Consider the following 20,192-nt stretch of genomic DNA (forward strand, 5'->3'; position numbering starts at 1 on the left):
AACATTTAAAAAATATTATTTACTCTGTTGATGACATTTACAGATAAAAAATGAGATATTTAAGTATATATTTAAACTCAAGGTCTTTCGCACTGTATAATGCCTTTTCCATTAAAGCCATTATGTTTCTTATTGTGATTTGTTATATTTTATAAATACTCATAGACCATTATTGAATGACTCAAGACAATAATTAAATAGAGCACATTACATTGCCTGTTGTGATGTGTTAACCAAGTGACTAGATGTGAAGATAGAACACACAAAGTAATCCCAGAATACGAAGATGGAGAAGTGGTCAGCATTTAAACTTGTCACAAAATGCATATTGCCAGTGATGCCACTACTTCTGCCTTACCTTTGTGTCTTCTATCCCTTTAAAAAGTTATCTAAATGAATTACTTTTAATATCAAAATTGATGAATAAGCTGAAGGCAGTATTGATTAGAATCTTTAGGTTCTTTTATAAAATAACAAAACAGTGACGTGGGACAGCTAAATATTTAACAAAGCATAGAAATATCCAGGTAAATGGTAATGTGAAGAATGATTCCATACCTGGAAGACTAGGCAAAAATAATCTGCTACCATTTCCCCAGTTTGCAATCTGGACTTAAGGAAGATAATATTGACAGTGGAAGTATCTGGAGATACCCTTAAGGTTTTTGTTACTTAGAAATAACTGAGCTTCAAAATTAAAGATCATCTCCTGTAGCAAGGTTTATTGGACCATGTAGGAAAAGTGAAAGCATTATACACTATTGTGTCAGAGATCGGAATTATCTAGATTTGTCTTTACACTCGTTTATGAATCAAACATCAACCAGCCTTTAATGGTGGGGAAAAGGATGATCCATGTAGGATTTTCCCTTGACCTCCCATCTAATTTATGATTTATGATTTCCAAACATGGTAATATCTCAGCAGAAGTTGCAATAAACTATAGAGTATGCATCCCAGCTATAGCTTTACTGTGTACATACATACGTACATATACACATGTACCAGGAAACATTAAATTATACTTTCACTTTACATTGAGAAAAGCAATTGGAAAGCAACAGGATAGCAGATAAGAGTTGAGTCCTTAAAATGTGAATATCAGGATACTACTATGTGAAGTTTAAAACAAACTTTTTGTTTTAGTTTTCTGATATATATATTGTAATTAATTATGAGTTGAAATAAATCATGTTTTTTTAATAAGCAGGAACTTAAGATGACAGCTTTTTATGCAACAACAGCTTATGATCAAAGTCTTATTAAAAACATGAACTTTATATTGTTATAAAGTCTTATGCTATAAAATAGATAAAGAGGATGTTTGTTTTTAAGGGTGAGTGTTGTTTTCTAAATGCATATGAAAAGCACAGGTCAACGTGTGAGTCATTTAATTTTTGGTTTGTTAAGAATCCAGAAATTTTTTTTTTACCTTTTAAAATATACAGTCCTCTCTTAGTAGATAAATTGAATTTTATTCTCCAGATCTTGTAAATTTTGATGACATAGCTTCCTCAGAAAACTTGCTACATCTCACAGCAAACAGACCGAAGATGCCTGGAAGAAGGTTGCCTGGCCGATTCAATGGTGGACATTCTGTGAGTTACACTTATTGTTGTAAAACAGGAAAATTAGCAGGTCAAGTTCTTTTGAAGATAAAAATGAGGGAGGGTTTGTAACTCCACTAAAGTTTGAAAACCAGGAAGGTAGTTGTTGCACTCAAGTGGCACATGGTTGTATGTAAGGAGATGTGGGGAATGTGTCCTGCTCATTTAACAGAGCTTGGAATGGAAGGTTCCAGAATCAGAAACAAGAGTTGTACCAAGACCAAACCACAGAGCATTCAAACAAGATCAGGGTATTGTATGATCTGCCTGTCCAACAACAATAGATAAGAGTTGAGTTGTACATACTCATTTTAGGAAAGACCGAAACATCTTTCTCCTTGAACTATTAAAAGGTTTTTGTAGTGCTAATCCTGGTATTTAAATGTGGAACTTCTTTTTATGCTTTTTATATATTGCCTGGGATACTGATAATACTTTAGTAGTGCCAATATATTTGCTCTTAAGCACTGTGGTGCTTTTAAATTCCCTAAGAGAAAATTTTCACAGCTAAGAGGCAACTGGTTTTTTCCTCAAGATATGCAAGTGTCTTACTCAGCTTGAAATTATGTAACATCATGTTAATAATAATGGAAAGCTGGAACAGCAAGTGCTGAAAACAGATAAAAATTACTTTATTATCCAAATACTCACCTTTCCTTCTTTGGTGTTTTCTGCTTCCTGATTTTTAAAAAATCTTTAGCCACCTCATAGCCCAGAAAAAATCTTGAAGTCACCAAAAGAAGAAGATAGTGCCAACATAAAGCCATCTGAATTTAAAAAGGATTCCAGCAACTCTCCAAAGGTGAGATGTGCATTGTACTCTAAGATTTGTATACTTTATAAGATTCTTTTTAAAACGTCAAAGCTGTATAATTTGAAGTGTCCTTTAAGAATTATCTCTTCTGCCAAGAAGTAAAATAATACCTGTTAAAAAAATGGGTTGTTGCCTGGTGTGGCTCACTGGTTGGAGCGTCACCTCCCTCAACCCTTCTTGTCCCTCCCTAGGCCCCGCCACTTTGGCGGAAGGGTTGCAGTTGGATTCCCGGTAGGGGTACATGCCTCAGTTGCAGGTTCATTCTGGTCCAGGCATGGATCCTCAGTCTCAGTGCACATAGGAAGGCAACCAATCAATGCTTCTCTCACATCAGTGTTTCTCTCTCCTTTCCTTTCACTGTCTCTAAAAAACCAAATTAAAATGTTCTCAGGTGAGGATTAAAAAAAACCAGAAAGTTGTTTAAGGTAAATCACACTATTCTCTGCAGACCTTTTTTTTTAAGAGGATTTCACATGACTTTAAGAAAAATGTTAAATATGTTCTATTCTTTGTTTATCCTCACAGAAGACTTCTTTTTTTCTTTTTCTTTTTTTTTTTTTTATATGAAGAGAGAGAGAAAGGGACAGAGGGAGAGAAACACTGTGAGAGACAAGCATCCATTGCTTGCCTCCCGTAGGCACCTGGACTAGGAATCTTATGAGCCCAGGCGGGGGATTGAACCTGCAACCTAGTCATGTGCCTTGCCAGGGAATCAAACTGCGACCTTTCAGTTACAGGACAACGCTCCATCCAATTGAGCCACACCAGCCAAGGCCATGTTTTCTATTCTTTAAGGCATAGATCTCTACATCTGTTTCAATTTTCTATTAAACATGTACTCATTAGTCAGAAGCCATCACTTCTGTTTACTTTTTACCTAGCTTGATGCTTGGCACCATAATAAGCACTGAATACTACTGGAATGAATGGCAGAGTACATGGATTCTTCAATCTGTTATATGGTATTAAGACTCTTCTAAACTCTTGCCATTTTTATTTAAAGTAGTATTGCCACAACTGGCACTCATATTTAAGAAGGTCATCTTTTTTTCTCAAATTCATTACAGGGCATTTGGCTGCTATTCCATTTTATCAGATATACTTAATCTGATTCTCTCAGCTGTTAGCAGTCTATTGAAATTTTATTTGCTGTTATTTTATTGAACTAGTAAAAGTGTGTCAGACCATGTATTCATGTATTAATTTTAATGCCTCTTCATGCACTTCATAATTACTTGTAAGTGAAGCTCTTTGGATAGTCTAAATAATAACTTTTAACACGGAGGAGCAAAACAATACCATAATGGTGATACAGTATTCTCGCATTTTCTGTGGTGGATCCATTCCCAGACCCCCAGTGGTACTGGAGTGTGTGTGTGTGGTTTTTTTATATATACATACATTACCTTTTTACTTGTGGGAAGCACTTTATGGTGTCTCTTTAGCATATCCAAATTGCCAGCATCACTACTCTTGTGCTTCAGGCCCATTCTTAAAGTAAAATAAGGGTTACTTGAACACAGCACTGTGAGATAGCACCAGTTCATCTGATAACCAAGATGGCTACTAAGTGACTAACAGACTGTAGCATAAACACTGGGAAAGGGATCATTCATATTCTAGGCAGGACAGAGCGAGATGACTTGAGATTTCATCACACTAAGAATGGCATGCAATTTAAAACATGAATTGTTATCTCTGAAATTCTTTACTTAATATTTTCAGACCGCAGTTGACTATAGATAACAAAGTGCAGAAAGTGAAGCCATGGATAAGGGCAAGACTATATATTCTTGCTTCTAGATATTCCACTAGGCAACAAACCATTCATAATGTAAATCTAATGGATTTTCCTTTCCTCTTTTTTTTTTTTTTAATTTAAGGAAACAAAACCCTCAGCATTTCTCACTAAAGTCCCCAGTGTTTGCAAGTTCATTCTTTGATTTGGTGGTTTTTCTGGTTGTGAACATGAAACTGCTTTTAGTATTTCCAAATCTACCAGTTATCTTGACATATTTATTTATCACCTTGCTATAAAAATCTTTTGAACTTAAATATAATATGAAGTCTGAATACAAATAAAATCACAAAAATTTCTATTTATGCTTTCAGCCATCTCTGTACCTTTCAACACCTTCAAGTCCTTCAAAACCAAATGTAGCTGCACTTTTAACTCCATTAGAAATTAAAGCTAAACTAGAAGCAGATGATGGGGGGAAAAATTCCCTGGATGAACTTAAAGCTGAGATGATTGAACTACTGTGCATTGTGGAAGCACTGAAAAAGGATCATGGGTAAGTAGGCCTTGTTTGCTTCTTTGACTACTGCTTGACTGACACCTGTGTAAAGAGTTCTTGCAAATCATAGGAAGTGAAGATACAATCTGCCACGTTACTGGTGTAAACAAGTATGCTTTCAAAGGAATTTTTCTTAGTTGTGCTTGTCTCCTCTTGGCAAAAACTTGAATTAGAAAACTTATTCAAGTAGCCCAATTATAGAAAAGGTACGGACATACCTGTAATTTAAGGCTGGAAATTTTCTGGCCAAACAAAGGGGTTGATTAGTCTTAAAACTTTTTAAAAACCACCCTGACCAGTGTGGCTTAGCTGGTTGGGCATCATCTCACAAAGCACGGGTTTGATTCCCATCAGGGCATATGCCTGGGTCGCAGGTTCATTCTCTGGGTCTGGTACCTGCAGAAGCAACTGATTTCCCTCTCTTTCTCCCTCCCTTCCCCTATCTCTGAATATAAATAAATGTAAAAAAAAACATTTTTTTAAATTAGAAAAACCATATTATATTTTGGCTGTGGGGTGTATCTCTTTGTATATATAGTTTATTTCTTAGAGGACTTTTGATAGCTGTATCTGCTAGGGTCAAGCTGAATATTTATTTGTAAAATAAGTGGGTTGGGCTAGGTGATCTCTAACACCCATCTGTTATATCTCTGAAAAATTTTTTATAATGGTATATGGTGATACATACCCTTAGTGAAAGTTCAGGGCTTTTTTTGCAAAAGCCCAATAGTTAAACTGGTCAAAGATCAGCTAATTTAACCGAACTGAGATTGAGATTTCAGGTGCTCTTTTTCTAACCATCTCCTGTGGCCTCTACAAGCATTTTATGGAATATGGAATCTGGTATAAAAGTTACTGCCAGAGGCCATGTTACCTCTGAGCTTGAATGTGCCAGTTCTCCCCCAAAACTCATTTGGCATTGGATTCTTTTTATTTATTTATTTTTAAAATATATTTTATTGATTATTTTGTTAGAGTAGTCCCAGTTTTTTTCCCTTTGTTCCCCTCTGTCCAGTACCCCTCTTCTCTCCAGCAATCCCAATCCCCTTAGTTCATGTCCATGGGTCATGCATATAAGTTCTTTGGCTTCACCCTTTCCTATATTATTCTTAACTTCCCCCTGTCTATTTTGTACCAACCGACTATGCTTCTTAGTCCCTGCACCATTTCCCAATTTCTCCCCCTACCCCTTCCCAGCTGATAGCCCTCCAAATGATCCCCATACCTATGATTCTGTCCCTGTTCTGGTTTGCTTAGGTGGATTTTGTTTTTATTTTTTAGATTCAGTTGTTGATAGTTGTGAGTTAGTTGTCATTTTATTTTATTATTTTTATTTTTATATTTTTTTCTCATTTTTTTATTTTACTGAAGTTCAATTACAGTTGTCCCAATTTTTTCCCCATTGCTCTCCCCTGCCTTGCCCACCCACCACCCTAGCTCCCACAGTCAGTCCCCACCCTGTTGTTCATGTCCATGGGTCCTTTAACTTGTTCCTTGACTATACCCTTCCCCTTCTTTCACCCATTATACCCCTCCCCACTCCCCTCTGGTCACTGTCAGTTTGTTTCTTATTTCCATATCACTAGTTCTATTTTGCCTGTTTGTTTTGTTCATTTAAGTTCCTCCTATAGTTGAGATCATATGGTATTTATCTTTCACGACCTCATTTATTTCACTTAACGTAATACTATCCAGTTCCATCCATGCTGTCTTGAAGGATATGAATTCCTTTCTTTCTTTCTGCTGCATAATATCCCATTGTGTAAATGTACCACAGTTTTTTGATCCACTTGTCTACAGATGGGCACTTAGACTGTTTCCAGCACTTGGCTATTGTAAATAATGCTGCTATGAACATTGGGGTACATTGGTTCTTTTGAATTGGGGTTTCAGGATGATTTTTTTTTTTTTTTTTTTTTTTAGTTTTATTTTATTGATGATGTTGTTACAGTAGTTCCAGTTTTTTTCCTCTTTGCTCCCCTCTGCCCAATATCCCCCTTCCCTCCAGCAATCCCACCCCCCTTAGTTCATGTCCATGGGTCATGCATATAAGTTCTTTGGCTTCACCCTTTTCTCTATTATTCTTAACTTCCCCCTGTCTATTTTGGACCAACTGATTATGCTTCTTAGTCCCTGCACCATATCCCCATTTCTCCCCCTCCCCCTCCCAGCTGATAACCCTCCAAATGATCCCCATACCTATGATTCTGTTCCTATTCTGGTTTGCTTAGTTGGATTTTGTTTCTGTTTTTTAGATTCAGTTGTTGATAGTTGTGAGTTTGTTGTCATTTTAGTGTTCATAGCTTTGATCTTCTTTTTCTTAAGTAAGTCCCTTTAACATTTCATATAATAATGGCTTGGTGATGATGAACTCCTTTAGCTTTACCTCGTCTGGGAAGCACTTCATCTGCCCTTCCATTCCACATGATAGCTTTGCTGGATAGAGTAATCTTGGTTGTAAGTGACATTGGATTCTTTGTTTTAAAATATTGAGATGAATATGATATACTTGTTTTTGCAGAACACTTTCATAAACATTTCTTGGATACAAACAAATTTATCTTGAGCAGCTACTTAAATAATATTTTTGTGTATATATATCATATATAGTGAGTGTTTGTACCTTGATATATATGGCTCTTGTTTTGAGAGAGAGAGAGAGAAAGGAAGGGAGAAAGAGAAGGAGAGAAACATCCATGTGTGAGAGGTACACTGCACACCCCCACCTGGGACCTGGCCTGCAACATAAGCATATATATACCTTGACTGGGAATCGAACCAGCAACCTTTCAGTTCACAGGCTGGCATTCAATCCACTAAGTCACGTCAGCCAGGGATTGATGGCTCATTCTTGAATCCTTTAGTTTATCTCTTCTGAGTCTAGCAATTTTTTTTTCACAGATTCTGCAAAAAGCATATTATAAACTGTAAGTTCATTAGTCTAGGAAATTTTTACTGAGTATCACCCATGTACCTGAGAAGTCTCCTGAAATTTAAACTAAAGAAGAACATCACAGGAGAATGGAGATATACAGAGAAATACTGTATAATGTATAGCTATAAAAATAAATGAATGAATGATGGTCCTGGCCAGTGTGACTCAATTAGTGGAGCATCGTCCCGTAACTGAAAGGTTGCAGGTTTGATTCTTGTTCAGGGCACATACCTGGGTTGTAGGCTTGATCCCCAGTCTGAACATGGCACTTGCGATCCCTGGTTTGAGTGTATGTGGGAGGCAGTTGATCCATGCCTCTCTCTCTCTAATCTGTGTTTCTCTCTCTCTCTCCTCCTTCTTTCTCTAAAAAGCAATGAAAAAACAAAAAGTGTCCTCGGGTAAGGATAAAAAAAAGAAAAAGTAAATAAATGAATTATGGCTACATGTGTCAATATGAATTAATCTAAAAAAAAATGTTGGGGCAGGAAAAGTAAGAGACATGCATACAGTATTATTTTATTTACATGAAGTTGAAAGCATACAAAAGCAAATAGTATATTGTTTCATGATATATTTGTATATGTGGTAGAATTAAAAATAAAAAAAGGAATAATAAATACTATAAAATTTTTCCTATGAAGAAGAGCGGGGAAGTGGAATTCAGGAGGGAGGGTCACTTTTGTGTACCAGAGATACTGGTGACACTTTATTTCCTAAGCTGTCTTGGAGTTCTTAGGTTTTTGCTTTGTTATTATATATTCATAGCTTATAAATACATAGTCTTTAACCATTCAATATTAAAATCTCATGCTTAGAATAAGTCATTAAAAAGTTGAGGGAGTTTGACATGGAAAGGTTGATAGTAATAAATACATCAGCAATCTATTTCTTCACTAGAAAAGTTACAGGACCAGAGACATAGTGTGATCCTATTCTTTTAAATAGAAAACAGAATGCTTTGTAAAAATTTTATATTTGTAATGTGTTTTTAAAAAGCAATAAAAATGTGAAAGCGGTACTAAATTATTAGAACCAAAAGCAAATGCTTAGAATAATGTAACTATTACAAGTGTAGATAAATAGAGCAGGATATATATTCTCGTAGGTCCTAATTTAGATTTAAATTAAATATATGATACATGCAGAATAATAGAATAATTGGACAAAAGAAGCACTATTTTATTTAGTGAAAACTTTATGGAAATAGGAAGTTAAATAACTTAGGCATACATTTATATCAATAAAATAAGCTGTAGATAAATTTGAGTTAAATATTACTCTAAAATTTTAATTAGTAGAAAACAGTAGTAAATTTACTCACAGTATAGTTTTCTCATCATTGAAACCACAGAAGAAATAAATTTTGATAATATATAGTTTAAAACTTTCTTTTTCCTATATTCTTTTTTCATGAGAATTTTCACAAATTTTTCAGGCTGTTTCTACAGTACTCTTGTAAACAATTTTCCTGTTATATCAAGAGTCTGAAAATGTCCACACTTTTTGATTTAGAAATTTGATCTACTGATGCAATCATGATGTTTATAAAGTTCCTGTTCCCTCCATTTCCTTTGTTCCCCCCAAAAACCAACTAATCAGACAGAAAACCTGATATTTGAATACCAAATAGCTCTGGTCAGAATTATGAAAAGCTTAGTAGCATGGAAATGTCTTAAAATACTTTGTGAAAAGACACATAGAATATATAGTGAGAGCTGTGGAGGGGTAAAGGGACTCTATAAAGAGATAGATGGAACCACAGAAAATGAACCCATGAGTTAAAGCAGAGGGAATTATTGGCTGAAGGTATTTTTGTTTATTGGTTTGGTTTTGAGATTTTAGTGTAACATTTATTTTTAATTTTTTTAATCCTCACCTGAGGGCATTTTTTCATTGCTTCTAGAGAGAGGGGAAGGGAGAAAAGAAGGGAGAGAAACAATGATGGGAGAGAGAAACATCAATTGGTTGCCTCCCATATGTGGCTGGACTGGGAATCTGTACTACTGGACCGGGGCTTGAACCCACACCCCTTCCATTATGGGATGACACTCCACCCAGCCGAGCCACACGGACCAAAGCTGTAGCATTTAATTGTAAAAACAAGAAAAGAAAAGAGAAATATAAAGTCCAGTTTATCATATTAAATAAAATATAGTTTGCCTTATACTGGTACTTTATTTATTTATTTAGGACCATCTCAATATCATGTTTCCAACAATTTTATCTAAAGGTTTTAGCATTCATTGATGATCTTTAGTTATTACATCAGAAGTTACCAAATGATGATTTTCTAAGTCTATCATTTCTTCTACACTTCCTAGAGCAATTCTTTAAACATAGCTCAAATTCTCTCTCTCTCTCTCTCTCTCTCTCTCTCTCTCTCTCTCTCTCTCTTTTGAATATCACTATAGATTCATCAGTTTTATTTACTTATTTTTGTTTATTTATTTTTAGAGAGGGGGGAGAGAGAGGAAGAGAAACAATGTGTGAGAGAAACATCGATCAGCTGCTTCTCGCATGCCCCCAACTGGGGACCCAGCCTGCAAGCCAGGCATGTGCCCTGACTGGGAATTGAATCAGTGACCTTTCCATTCTCAGGCAGGTGCTCAGTCCACTGAGCCATACCAGCTAGGGCTGGGACTTTATTTTTTAAGAGAAAGAGAAACATTGATTTGTTCCACTTTTATGCATTCATTGGCTGAGTCTTCTATGTGCTCTGACTAAGGATTGAATCTTGGTGTATTGAATGACGCTCTATAACCAACTGAGCTACCCAGCTAAGGTGACATATTTTGACATTCATCTTACCAAATTGTTTAGGCTGGGAAATGCATGATATTGCTTCTAAAGGCCAGTTATTCTTTATTTTATCATGTTCTGTACTCACTTAAAATTTATTTTTTAATCTCAGTTTTGCCATGGATTTACTGGATTTTAACTGTTATATTGAACCATTTTATTTAGAGATTTTTAAATTTTTCTCAGCATGGCTCTTAAAATTTTCCTCATGTTCTGGGTTATCAGGCGACAGAGAGACTATTAACATTAGTTAAATACATCGTTTAATTGAAAGCCTCAACAGTAATACTTTGTTTTTAGGAAAGAACTGGAAAAACTACGAAAAGATTTGGAAGACGAGAAGGCAAAGAGAAGTAATCTAGAGGTAATTCATTTCTACCAGCATTGAGATTGCAGTCAGCATAAAGTAGCTGTGTTTTTCCAACCCAGCGCGGTGATTGGTTTTACTACAAATAATGTTATCCTGCCTCAGTTGGACACTTCCTGCTGCTTGGTAGCCCTTCAGTTACTCTCTTTGTTGATGCCCTGTCACATTCATTCTGAGGTCGAACACTACCTTTCATTGGCAGTTCATGAGGCACATGAATAAACCAGACATGGTACTTACCTCTTAAGGACATTTAGTTCTAGATCTGTGCACTTTGCTGCTTCTTTCTTGAGCTACAGTTGTCTTCTTTTTAGTTTACCTTTTTTCTTTTGCTGGGGGAAGAGCTGCTGGCGGCGGTGGTGGTAATGGGATGGTGATAATTTGCTTGCTGGCTTGGATTTCTCACTCAGAGTTTATAACTATGATCTTCACTCTGCTGATGATGGACAATTTGACTTCATTTTTTTTAATCTCCCTTAACTTTTTTTCCATCCTCACTGACTTGGTCTTCATTTGTAGTCTTTTCTGCATATGTCAGAGAAAGTGTGTCCGGTTTTTTTTAAGAGGCTCTTTCCTTCTGTATTTTATTCTCCTCCCTATTTTTACCTTATTACACTTGGGCATTTCTTTTTTAACACTGTGAAACAGAACATGAACTTGCCATTAAAAAACTTGGCCTCTTCTTATCCTCATGACTTTCCATTCCAAACCATGTGTCAGTTAGGCTTAACACTTCTGTACATTCTCATTGGACACACGTAACAACTTGTGAGGATTATTGTTCCCATTTTAATGGTGAGAACTGATTGATTTAGATTGTCACCAGCAGAGCTGAAATTTTTAACAGAAGCAACTATACTTCAGAACCTTTACTCTTAGGGGCTAAGTTATACTGTTTGAACTTGAGGGAGTCACTAATCTTACTTGGTTTTAGTTGCTGAGATATTATATGTGAAAGTACATTTGTTGCAAAACAGAAAAAAAAAAAATCATACACTAGCAGTCTCTAATTTTCACCTTTAATTCAGTCCCTAACTCCTGACATTTCTGGTTTACGTGGCACCTCCAATGTCTGCAGTTTTGACAGCATGTCACACTTTAACTGTACCACTCTTTCAAAGGTTTGCCTGGTTTTTGTGATCCTGCATTTTTCTCTTTAACTTCTCCATCACTTCTTCCTTTCTTGTAATGTAAATGAGGTGTTCCCTCAGTACTGTTCTTGATCCTTTCTTTCTATGTTATCCTGTTTTGCTTCACTGAGCCCATGAATATCACAGTTAGCTCTAGTGCATCTCCATCTAAATATAATCCTTCTTTTCCAGCTTCTATCCTGTGTTTCTAGCTATTAATTTCTCTGAATGTTCCACTGTGAACATAGACTTAGCATGCCCCTATGGAATGTGTCTTCTCCTGCTCTTCCAATTCTGTTTCTGTTGATGGTTTTGTTGCCTTTCTAGTCACGCAGACACTCTTCTTCTCTTCTGATTCCATTCCCTTTCAGACCTGTTAGCTTTACATCCTGATATTTATCTTTTTATCCCCACTGTTTCTGTCCCTTTGTCATGCTCTTTGTCTTCTGTTTAGCTTGCTGACGTTTCACTCATTTATATCTCAAATTATTATCTTTACATACTCAGTACTTTCAAGACTTTCTATTAATTGCTGAATAAAATTCACTGAATAAAGTTCAAACTTCCCAGCTTGGCATATATATCTTTTATGTCCTGATCCTAGTTTATCTTTCTTTCCTCACTTGCTGGTCCTCCATTGTTTCCTACAGTTACTCGTTTGAACTTTTACTCCTGTTATGTTTCCTGGATTTTCCTTTTCTCTCATCTTCTCATGCCCAAGTTCTACAGATTCTCAAGGTCCAGCTCAATCACCTTAAATTGGTACCAGTCTTCTTTGATAAAAGTAATTTATCTTTTAATAAATTCATGTTCTTTAGTTTTATAAGAGATGAATAAGAAAACATTTTTTATCTTATCACTGTTATATTTTGTACTTCTTTGCCCTTTTTCTAGACTGTAAGGCTCTTGGAGGTGAGGTCTTGTGTCTGTTTCATCTTTGCCCACAACTTCTAACACAGTGCTATGTATTGGATGGCCAAAAAGGTTGTGTTTTTTTTTCCATAAGGTGACTCTAATAGTGCTTAGTTGTCTTGAACTTCATTTGAAACAATTTTATTGGATTGTATTGTGACAGCTGTCATATCAGCGTGCTTTTTTTTCTTTTTAATTTATCAAAATTGGTGAATTTTTGTGTAGCCATTTTAACATTGAAGATCAAAGAACATAAGTGACATTTTCAGCATAGCATGCTATATTACTTCAAGAAAAGTAAAAACGCAACTGAAACACACAAAAAATCTGCGCAGTGTGTGGGAAAGGTACTGTAACTGACCAAACATGTCCAAAGTGGTTCGTGAAGTTTTGTGCTGGAGAGCTCTCACTGGACGATGCTCCACAGCCAGGTAGACCAATTGAAGTTGATAGCGATCAAATCAAGACATTAATTGAGAACAGAGTTATACCATGTGGGAGATAGCTAACATACTCAAAATATCCAAATCAATAAACTTAATGATAAAAATGAAAAATGTGTCTTTTATCTTACAGGAAAAATATTAAACAGACATTTTGGCCAATGCAATACATATTAGATAACTAGTAAAGTTTTGTTAAATTGATAAATGGTAAAGGATACATGTTAAAAAGGTCTTAAATGCCCAGTGTGTAACATAGTAGAAATTAAGAAATTAAATGTTTCTTGACTTTTATTTTTTATAGATTATATATATACATTTATATTCGTATATGAAAATAGGGTAATAAGGAAAGAGGAACTAATACAGTGTTGAATTTCTATATATGATTTGATTTGTCAAAAATTATGACGAGTCAAATGAATTGTTTCTTTTTGAAGACTGTCATTTGATTCAATGTCCCCAGCCAAATCAGCTGTAAGCTTCTCACCACTGACTTGCATTATAAATATTTGATCCTAAGGGGGAATGTATTGACTCTCGTATTTATAAAAGCACACTTATTCAGGCATTTGTTTTAGGATCATATCTTTAAAGAGAAATATATTTCAAAAAAAGTTAAAAGTAGTGTTTTGAACTACATGATGTTAACATTATATAAATTTAGATTATACTTAAGAATGTTATAAAGGATTAAGATGAACAATGAACATGAAAGAGCTAGATGAGAAATTCCAGCAATATAAATAATTGCCTGATACCTAAACTTTGGACAAATAGCAGTCTGTAAGGACTATTACTGAGTGATATGGATTATTCTTTCCACCCCCTACTTCCTCTTCCACCAGTGTTTTTGTCTCTGTTTTCTGTGTATCCTCTCCCACTAAAATTGGTACAGTTGGTTAATGTATTTTTTGAATAGAGACAGTAATAGTACATTAGGCTGGCAATTAGCAATTTTGTCTCCATCCAGTCTGAAGACTAAGACTTCCCCCAGTCCAGTGCTGCTAAAATGTTTACCTAATGATCATGTTAGTCAAAGGGTAATATCAGGAAAGATCTTATAATTAACAAACCATTCTTGAAGAGTTAAAATTGCTTAGGAGATTGAGAGCATTTTGAATTACACTTTTTCTATGTGACAAAATATTTGTTGTTTTAATAATAGACTATTTGTCAGAGGTTAGCAGTAGCATGTATTATTTGTATGCACTGTTGGGTACAGGGAGGATGCTATCAGAAGATGGTAAGGCCTAAATATTTCCACATGCTGGGAAAGGTCAAAGATGATCAAAATGCTGTATCATTGTGAAGAGTGTTTAAAAACTGGGATTTAGAGCTTAGACATCACCAATTCAAGTAATATGCCATTTGCTAGATGGAACCATTGGCATGGTATTTAATCTCTTTGAGCCTCAACTTAGTTATTTGTAATATGTGAAAATTATGTAACTATAGTTACTGGGAAAATTTAATGATTTTTTTCAGATTTTCTTAAAGTTTCTGAATTATGAAGTTCTGTTAATAGAAGAATACAGTCTGCCTACAGGTCAAAATATATCTAAAACATTGACTGAATTTTAAATTATTTCTGGGATTTAAAGAGAACTTAATCTAGAACATACTCTTTACAGATATGGAAATTGAGACCAAGTGGGGTTAAGTAATTTGCCAACATCACATCAGTTGTAAGTGGAAATGTAGAACTAAACTGGTCCTTTATGTATGTATGTATGTATGTGTGTGTGTATGTATTTTTTGCTGTTCTGTACTTCCCTTTTTGTTTAGTTACAGGTTTGTGTACAATTCTTAATTTGGTTTCAAGGGTTCTCTTGTTCTTTGTAGGGCTTATTTTCTTCCAGTTCTTCCAAACGCTTACATGAGTTAACATTGTTTTGGCTCAGACAACTGTAGTTGCCTTTGTGTTTTTGTCCCCTGCCACTTAGGAATTTCCATTATGACATTTTTCTTCTGTTGAACTTTGTATTACACCATTGGAAATTTTCTGTTGGCACCATTGAAAATTGGATTTTAGAATAGAAATCCACCTTTGGAGGCTTTAAAGGATGGTCAGCTCTTAATGACCAGCTTAAATAAACTTAACTAGTTAACATAAAGATATTTTATCTGCTGCTTAATTTATATTTTGTATTTTAGGTAGAAATAGAGAAGCTGAAAAAAGCAGTCCTGTCTTCTTGAAGAGGCACAGACCCAGTAATTTTAATGATACAGGAACTCAGAAGCAACACTATGAACTTCAACTAACTTGTTACTTAGAATACTGATGTGGTGATGAAGAAATATGAGTATTTGAACTATAATATCTATATAAAAGTAGGGGGAGGGTGAATATTTTTTATATATTTTGTTTTGCCAATATGAGGAAAAAAGAGGCCTTATTTCTTATGTGCTGGGATTGCAAACTTCTTTTTTAGTTTGCTTGAAAATACTACTGATCTGTATAAAAAGGAAAGTTCACAATAGTTTTTTATTGAAACTTGTAGTATTATTTTTAAAGAGATCTGTACTATAAATATGGTGATATCTTTACAAATAATCTGTAAAATATACTATTTGAGAGAGACAAATTAGCTTTATAGTAACTATAGTCACTACTTTTCCCATACATTATACATAAGGAGTATAAACTTTATACATAAGGGATATAAACTTTGTATGTATATATATTTTTTGTTTGTTTGTTTCACTCTTAGCTTCTTACCCAGGATTACACTGTTGTGCCTGTTTGTTTGCAGTGCTGTTTATGTTCTGGGCGATGAAATAGGAGTTTCTTAGCTATATATATCAGATTACTCACCCATATATATAGTAATATCTAATGAAATAATCAAAATTTCATCTGCTTTTGGGATATTTTATATTGCTTGCACTATAAGATTTATAAAAGGAATTTATAGTTAAGGTGTATTATTAAATATATTTGGGCAAATATGCTATATTTTAAATTCATTGGGTCTAAAGAACATTTAGTCATTTTAACCCTTAGCTTGTTGTGCCTAGAAACTACAGCACATACATAAATATGCAAACACCAACCTAATTGCTGTACTTTTCTGCTTTTTTTACAGGCTTATATACTACTCATTTCATGATCTTAACGGTTTAATTCTTTATGCCCCTCCCTCTGATTTTTAATAATGGTAAACAAAACTCAAACTTTCAGAAGTTCAGTATGAGGTTTCATACTTTGACAAGTGATCATTATGTAAATACTCAGGTTTTACAATGTTTAATTGACCTAATACCAAACTAAGTGGTGGAGATAGATATTTTGGGATGTGACTTAGGAACCAACTTTATAAAGAAAGTTAGTATGTTATAAAATTGTAGCTTATTTAAAACCAAATACAGTTGTCCTTATTCAAAGTGCATTTTCACAAATGGATGATTTAGCATTCCTTCAGTCACTTATGAACAGTTGAACTTTTTAAAAATCCTCACCCCAGGATATGTTTATTGATTTTAAGAGAGAGAGGAAGGGAAAGAGAGAGAAACATTGATCCATTGCCTCCCGTATGTACCCCAACAGAGGATGAATCCCTTAACCTAGGTCTGTGCCCTGACTGGGGATGGAACCTGTAACCTTTCGGTGTAAGGGACAATGCTCCAACCAGCTGAGCCACCTGGAGAGGGCAATGGTTGAACATTTTAAACTGTTATATGTATAGTCTTAAAATGTCAGTTTTTATATTAAAAGTAGAAATTTGATGTTTTTTATTTGCAAAAAGAAATTTAGATTTTAAGAATTTTTTATTGCAAATGACTTTCAAATTTTGAGTGCCCTCTATCATGCTTCCATTTTATGTTGTTTTAAAGCACCAAACCAATATTTTTCCTTTAAAGTTTTGATCTGAAATTTTAATGAAGTTTTGTCATTTTTTGAATAAAATAACTGCAGTTTAAAATAATAGAAATTCCAATACATAATTATTTCATATCTGATTCACAGCTTCATGAGTTGTTGGGTTTTTTATTTTTTTGGTTTTTGTTTTATAAACCAGATTGTATTGAGTATGTATATTCTAACTTTTTTAAAGTCCTTGGATTCATCTGATGAGGTCACTACTGAACAAAATTGTTTACTCCTGTTCTAATTGTTTTTAATCCTCACCCAAGGACATGCTTACTGATTTTAGAGAGAGGAGAAGAGAGGGAGAGAAACATAGATGTGATAGAGAAACATTGGTCTGTTGCCTCCCACATGCGCCCCAACGGGAGACCAAATCGCAACCTAGGCATGTACCCTGACTGGCAATCAAACCCGCTACCTTGAGCCACACCAGCCAGGGCCTAATGTTTTTAAATGACTTGTCAAGTGAATGATTTCTTCTTGTTAAGTAGGTTAGATCTTATCTTTTAATGAAAGTCCTCAAGTAGAAATATAAACAACATATTTTAGAAATCATCCTCCAGCTTTCTGTCTGGGAAAATCTATTAAGTGACTCCTCCTCCTCCTAATAATGGGGGGCGGGGGGGAGGATTCCAGCAGATTTCAGGTTCTTAAAGTTTCTGGTGGTCATTAATCCAGAAATACATTTAAAGTATTTGCTATAAACTTTCTCAATCAGAATAGAAAAGTAATTTAAGTATTGTTTATTTTTCTTCTGCCTTTGACCAAAAAGTAAAGAAAACCAAACAAACTTATACTCACAGGGAAAACTGATTACTTCAGCAGTTTACCAGTGTTTGTTCTTGATATGGGAATTTTATTAATTCCTGTTCATAAAGTTCATACCAAAACAGTATGGAGTAATAGCCTTTACTTGGAGGTTAAGTCATTATTATTTGCTACGAATCAACATAACTGACTGACAAGAGGTGAATAGCACAGAATCTGTCATTGCCAAATTATTTGTGAATGTATTGTTCAGGTTCACTATTCTTTGAAACACACAATATTACTAGTTTTCCTAATTGTATTTTGGTATTAGCAATGGTGTGTATGGGGGTATGTGACCACAAAGCTTCTTTATAAACTTTAATTCTGAAACTTTTTTAGAAAATTTAAGTCTGAAGATAGGAAGAGAAAGTGGGCCAGGACTAACAGATGATTCTTTTTTATATGGTTCTTAACTGTGATCATAGGGGGGAAAAAACCCAAGTGCTCTCTAGACTTGTCACTAAACCCTTTAGGCTTGCATTTAAACTTGAAATGTATGAACAGAATGAGACAATCAGTTAGTTAAAACCAGAAATAAGTGTTATAAACTTAATGGCCTTATTTTACTATAGCAATAAAATGACCAAGTGCAATGACTTGATTTTTTAAAAATCATCTTTTAAAAGTTGCTGCTATGAATATTTTTAGCCATAAAATTTTACCCTTGTTTTCGCCTGACCTGTCTTCAGTAATTACAGTGTAATGCAGTTGGTGTTGTGGTATGCTAACATTCCAGGGTGGGTGGGAAAAAATATATACAAAAACTCAAGAAACTCAAAACTCACTGACTTGTTTACAGGTGCTGTAAAAAAGCATGCTACTCCTTCAAAAAGAAAAATTAATAATAAAGAATACTATTGCCAGTTGTGTTCGTCTCTGTTGGTTATTTTTCATTAACTTCAGCATATGCTTATTGCAGAGTACGATGGAAATTATATACTTGTTTTGTAAATAATGCAAATAGTGAAATGAAAGCATTAAAAGTTCTTGACTTATGTGAGATTACAAAACATGTATGAGTCCTTTTTTACCTAGAACTGTTGAGATATTTTTACATCACAGAAGTATTGGGGGAATTTGAAATGATTTTTATATAAAGTACCTTAAAGAGCATGGAGTAGTTTTTTGTTTTGTTTTGTTTTTTAATGGAAGCTGCTCTTTTCCTCTTCCCAAAAGCATTTTGCAGTGATGGATATGATTAAGAGAAAGGAAGCCTCTGTACTTCCTTAGGTGGGGGGGGGGGGGGACATCCCATTCATCTGTATTATATTCACAGTGGAGCTGCTACCATCGTATAAATTCTACCTCCCTGGCCACCCAGTGATTGGGAGAGTACTTTGTCTAAATTATGTTACTGACTTAGAGACTGTGGTTTTAAAAATTTGAAACAAAGAGCTGGTCTCAGCATGGGGAGCTCTCTGCAGTTATGTTTTTCTGTTCTGTCATCTGGAAAAAAGAACCAACTTAGTAAAGCATAAAGAGATGGAACCAGTTCACAAGGGTGTTAAAACTGATTACAAATCATTCCTGAGCCCCAACTACCCCATCCATTGCTTGGTTTCTCAAGTATAAACATGCTCATAAACTTCTTGGGTTTCTGCACTTAGAACTCGGAAGCCATCAAGGTCTATGTACTATGTACAGTTGTTGAAAATATTCCACATAATCTCAGCCCTGAGGTACTGATCAGAACCAGTTATGGGCAAGAGTGCGTTCCCCAGTTTTGTATGTCCCCTGGTTGAATTTAGGTTGTCGATCCCAACAGTATAGGGGACAACTAGTTGGCATGTTTGTAATCAGTGCAGGCTCCCCTGTCCTGGACCAAATCACCACACTTCTCACTGGGGCACCCACCTGGAACTCTGGCAGTCCGAGAAGTCCCCCGAGATACAAGGGGACCCACACCTGTCCTGAGAAGCTCTGAAACTGGTTTAATACAGTTCCCCTGAGAGAGAGGGAGAGAGAGAGTGGCGCGCCGGGGCGAGGGGGGAATATCCATTGATCTAACGGGCTGGACGGGGTGGCTAATGGCTGGAGTGGGGCAGCGGGAAGACGGGAAGATGGTAGCCGGTGGAAGCGGCGGTCGGCCGAGCGCTTGCTGTGATGCTCTGGTACCTGAGCGCAGGCGGCAACTAAACAAAAAGTGATCCGGAGGCCTGCGTTCCGCCTGCGTTTTCCGTGCCACATCCTGTGCTGTGCGCCGGGCT

General features: G+C 35.4%; 1 protein-coding gene across 2 annotated transcripts in view; it reads left to right on the top strand.

The window, feature by feature from the left end:
* CD2AP (CD2 associated protein) overlaps nucleotides 1-15,953 on the top strand; it is a 121,918-nt gene extending 105,965 nt beyond the window's left edge. For both annotated transcript variants that reach the window (XM_090282557.1, XM_090282558.1), the window contains 5 exons: nucleotides 1,486-1,598; nucleotides 2,308-2,409; nucleotides 4,534-4,715; nucleotides 10,753-10,816; nucleotides 15,462-15,953. In XM_090282557.1, coding sequence (XP_090138683.1) covers nucleotides 1,486-1,598; nucleotides 2,308-2,409; nucleotides 4,534-4,715; nucleotides 10,753-10,816; nucleotides 15,462-15,503 — 503 coding nt within the window. In that variant the 3' untranslated portion in view covers nucleotides 15,504-15,953. The remainder of the gene's footprint in view (nucleotides 1-1,485; nucleotides 1,599-2,307; nucleotides 2,410-4,533; nucleotides 4,716-10,752; nucleotides 10,817-15,461) is intronic.
* The last annotated feature ends 4,239 nt before the right edge of the window (nucleotides 15,954-20,192 follow it).

This window comes from Furipterus horrens, unplaced genomic scaffold, assembly GCF_987537825.1.
Source record: "Furipterus horrens unplaced genomic scaffold, mFurHor1.1.pri manual_scaffold_6, whole genome shotgun sequence".
In the NCBI taxonomy this organism is placed as follows: domain Eukaryota; kingdom Metazoa; phylum Chordata; class Mammalia; order Chiroptera; family Furipteridae; genus Furipterus; species Furipterus horrens.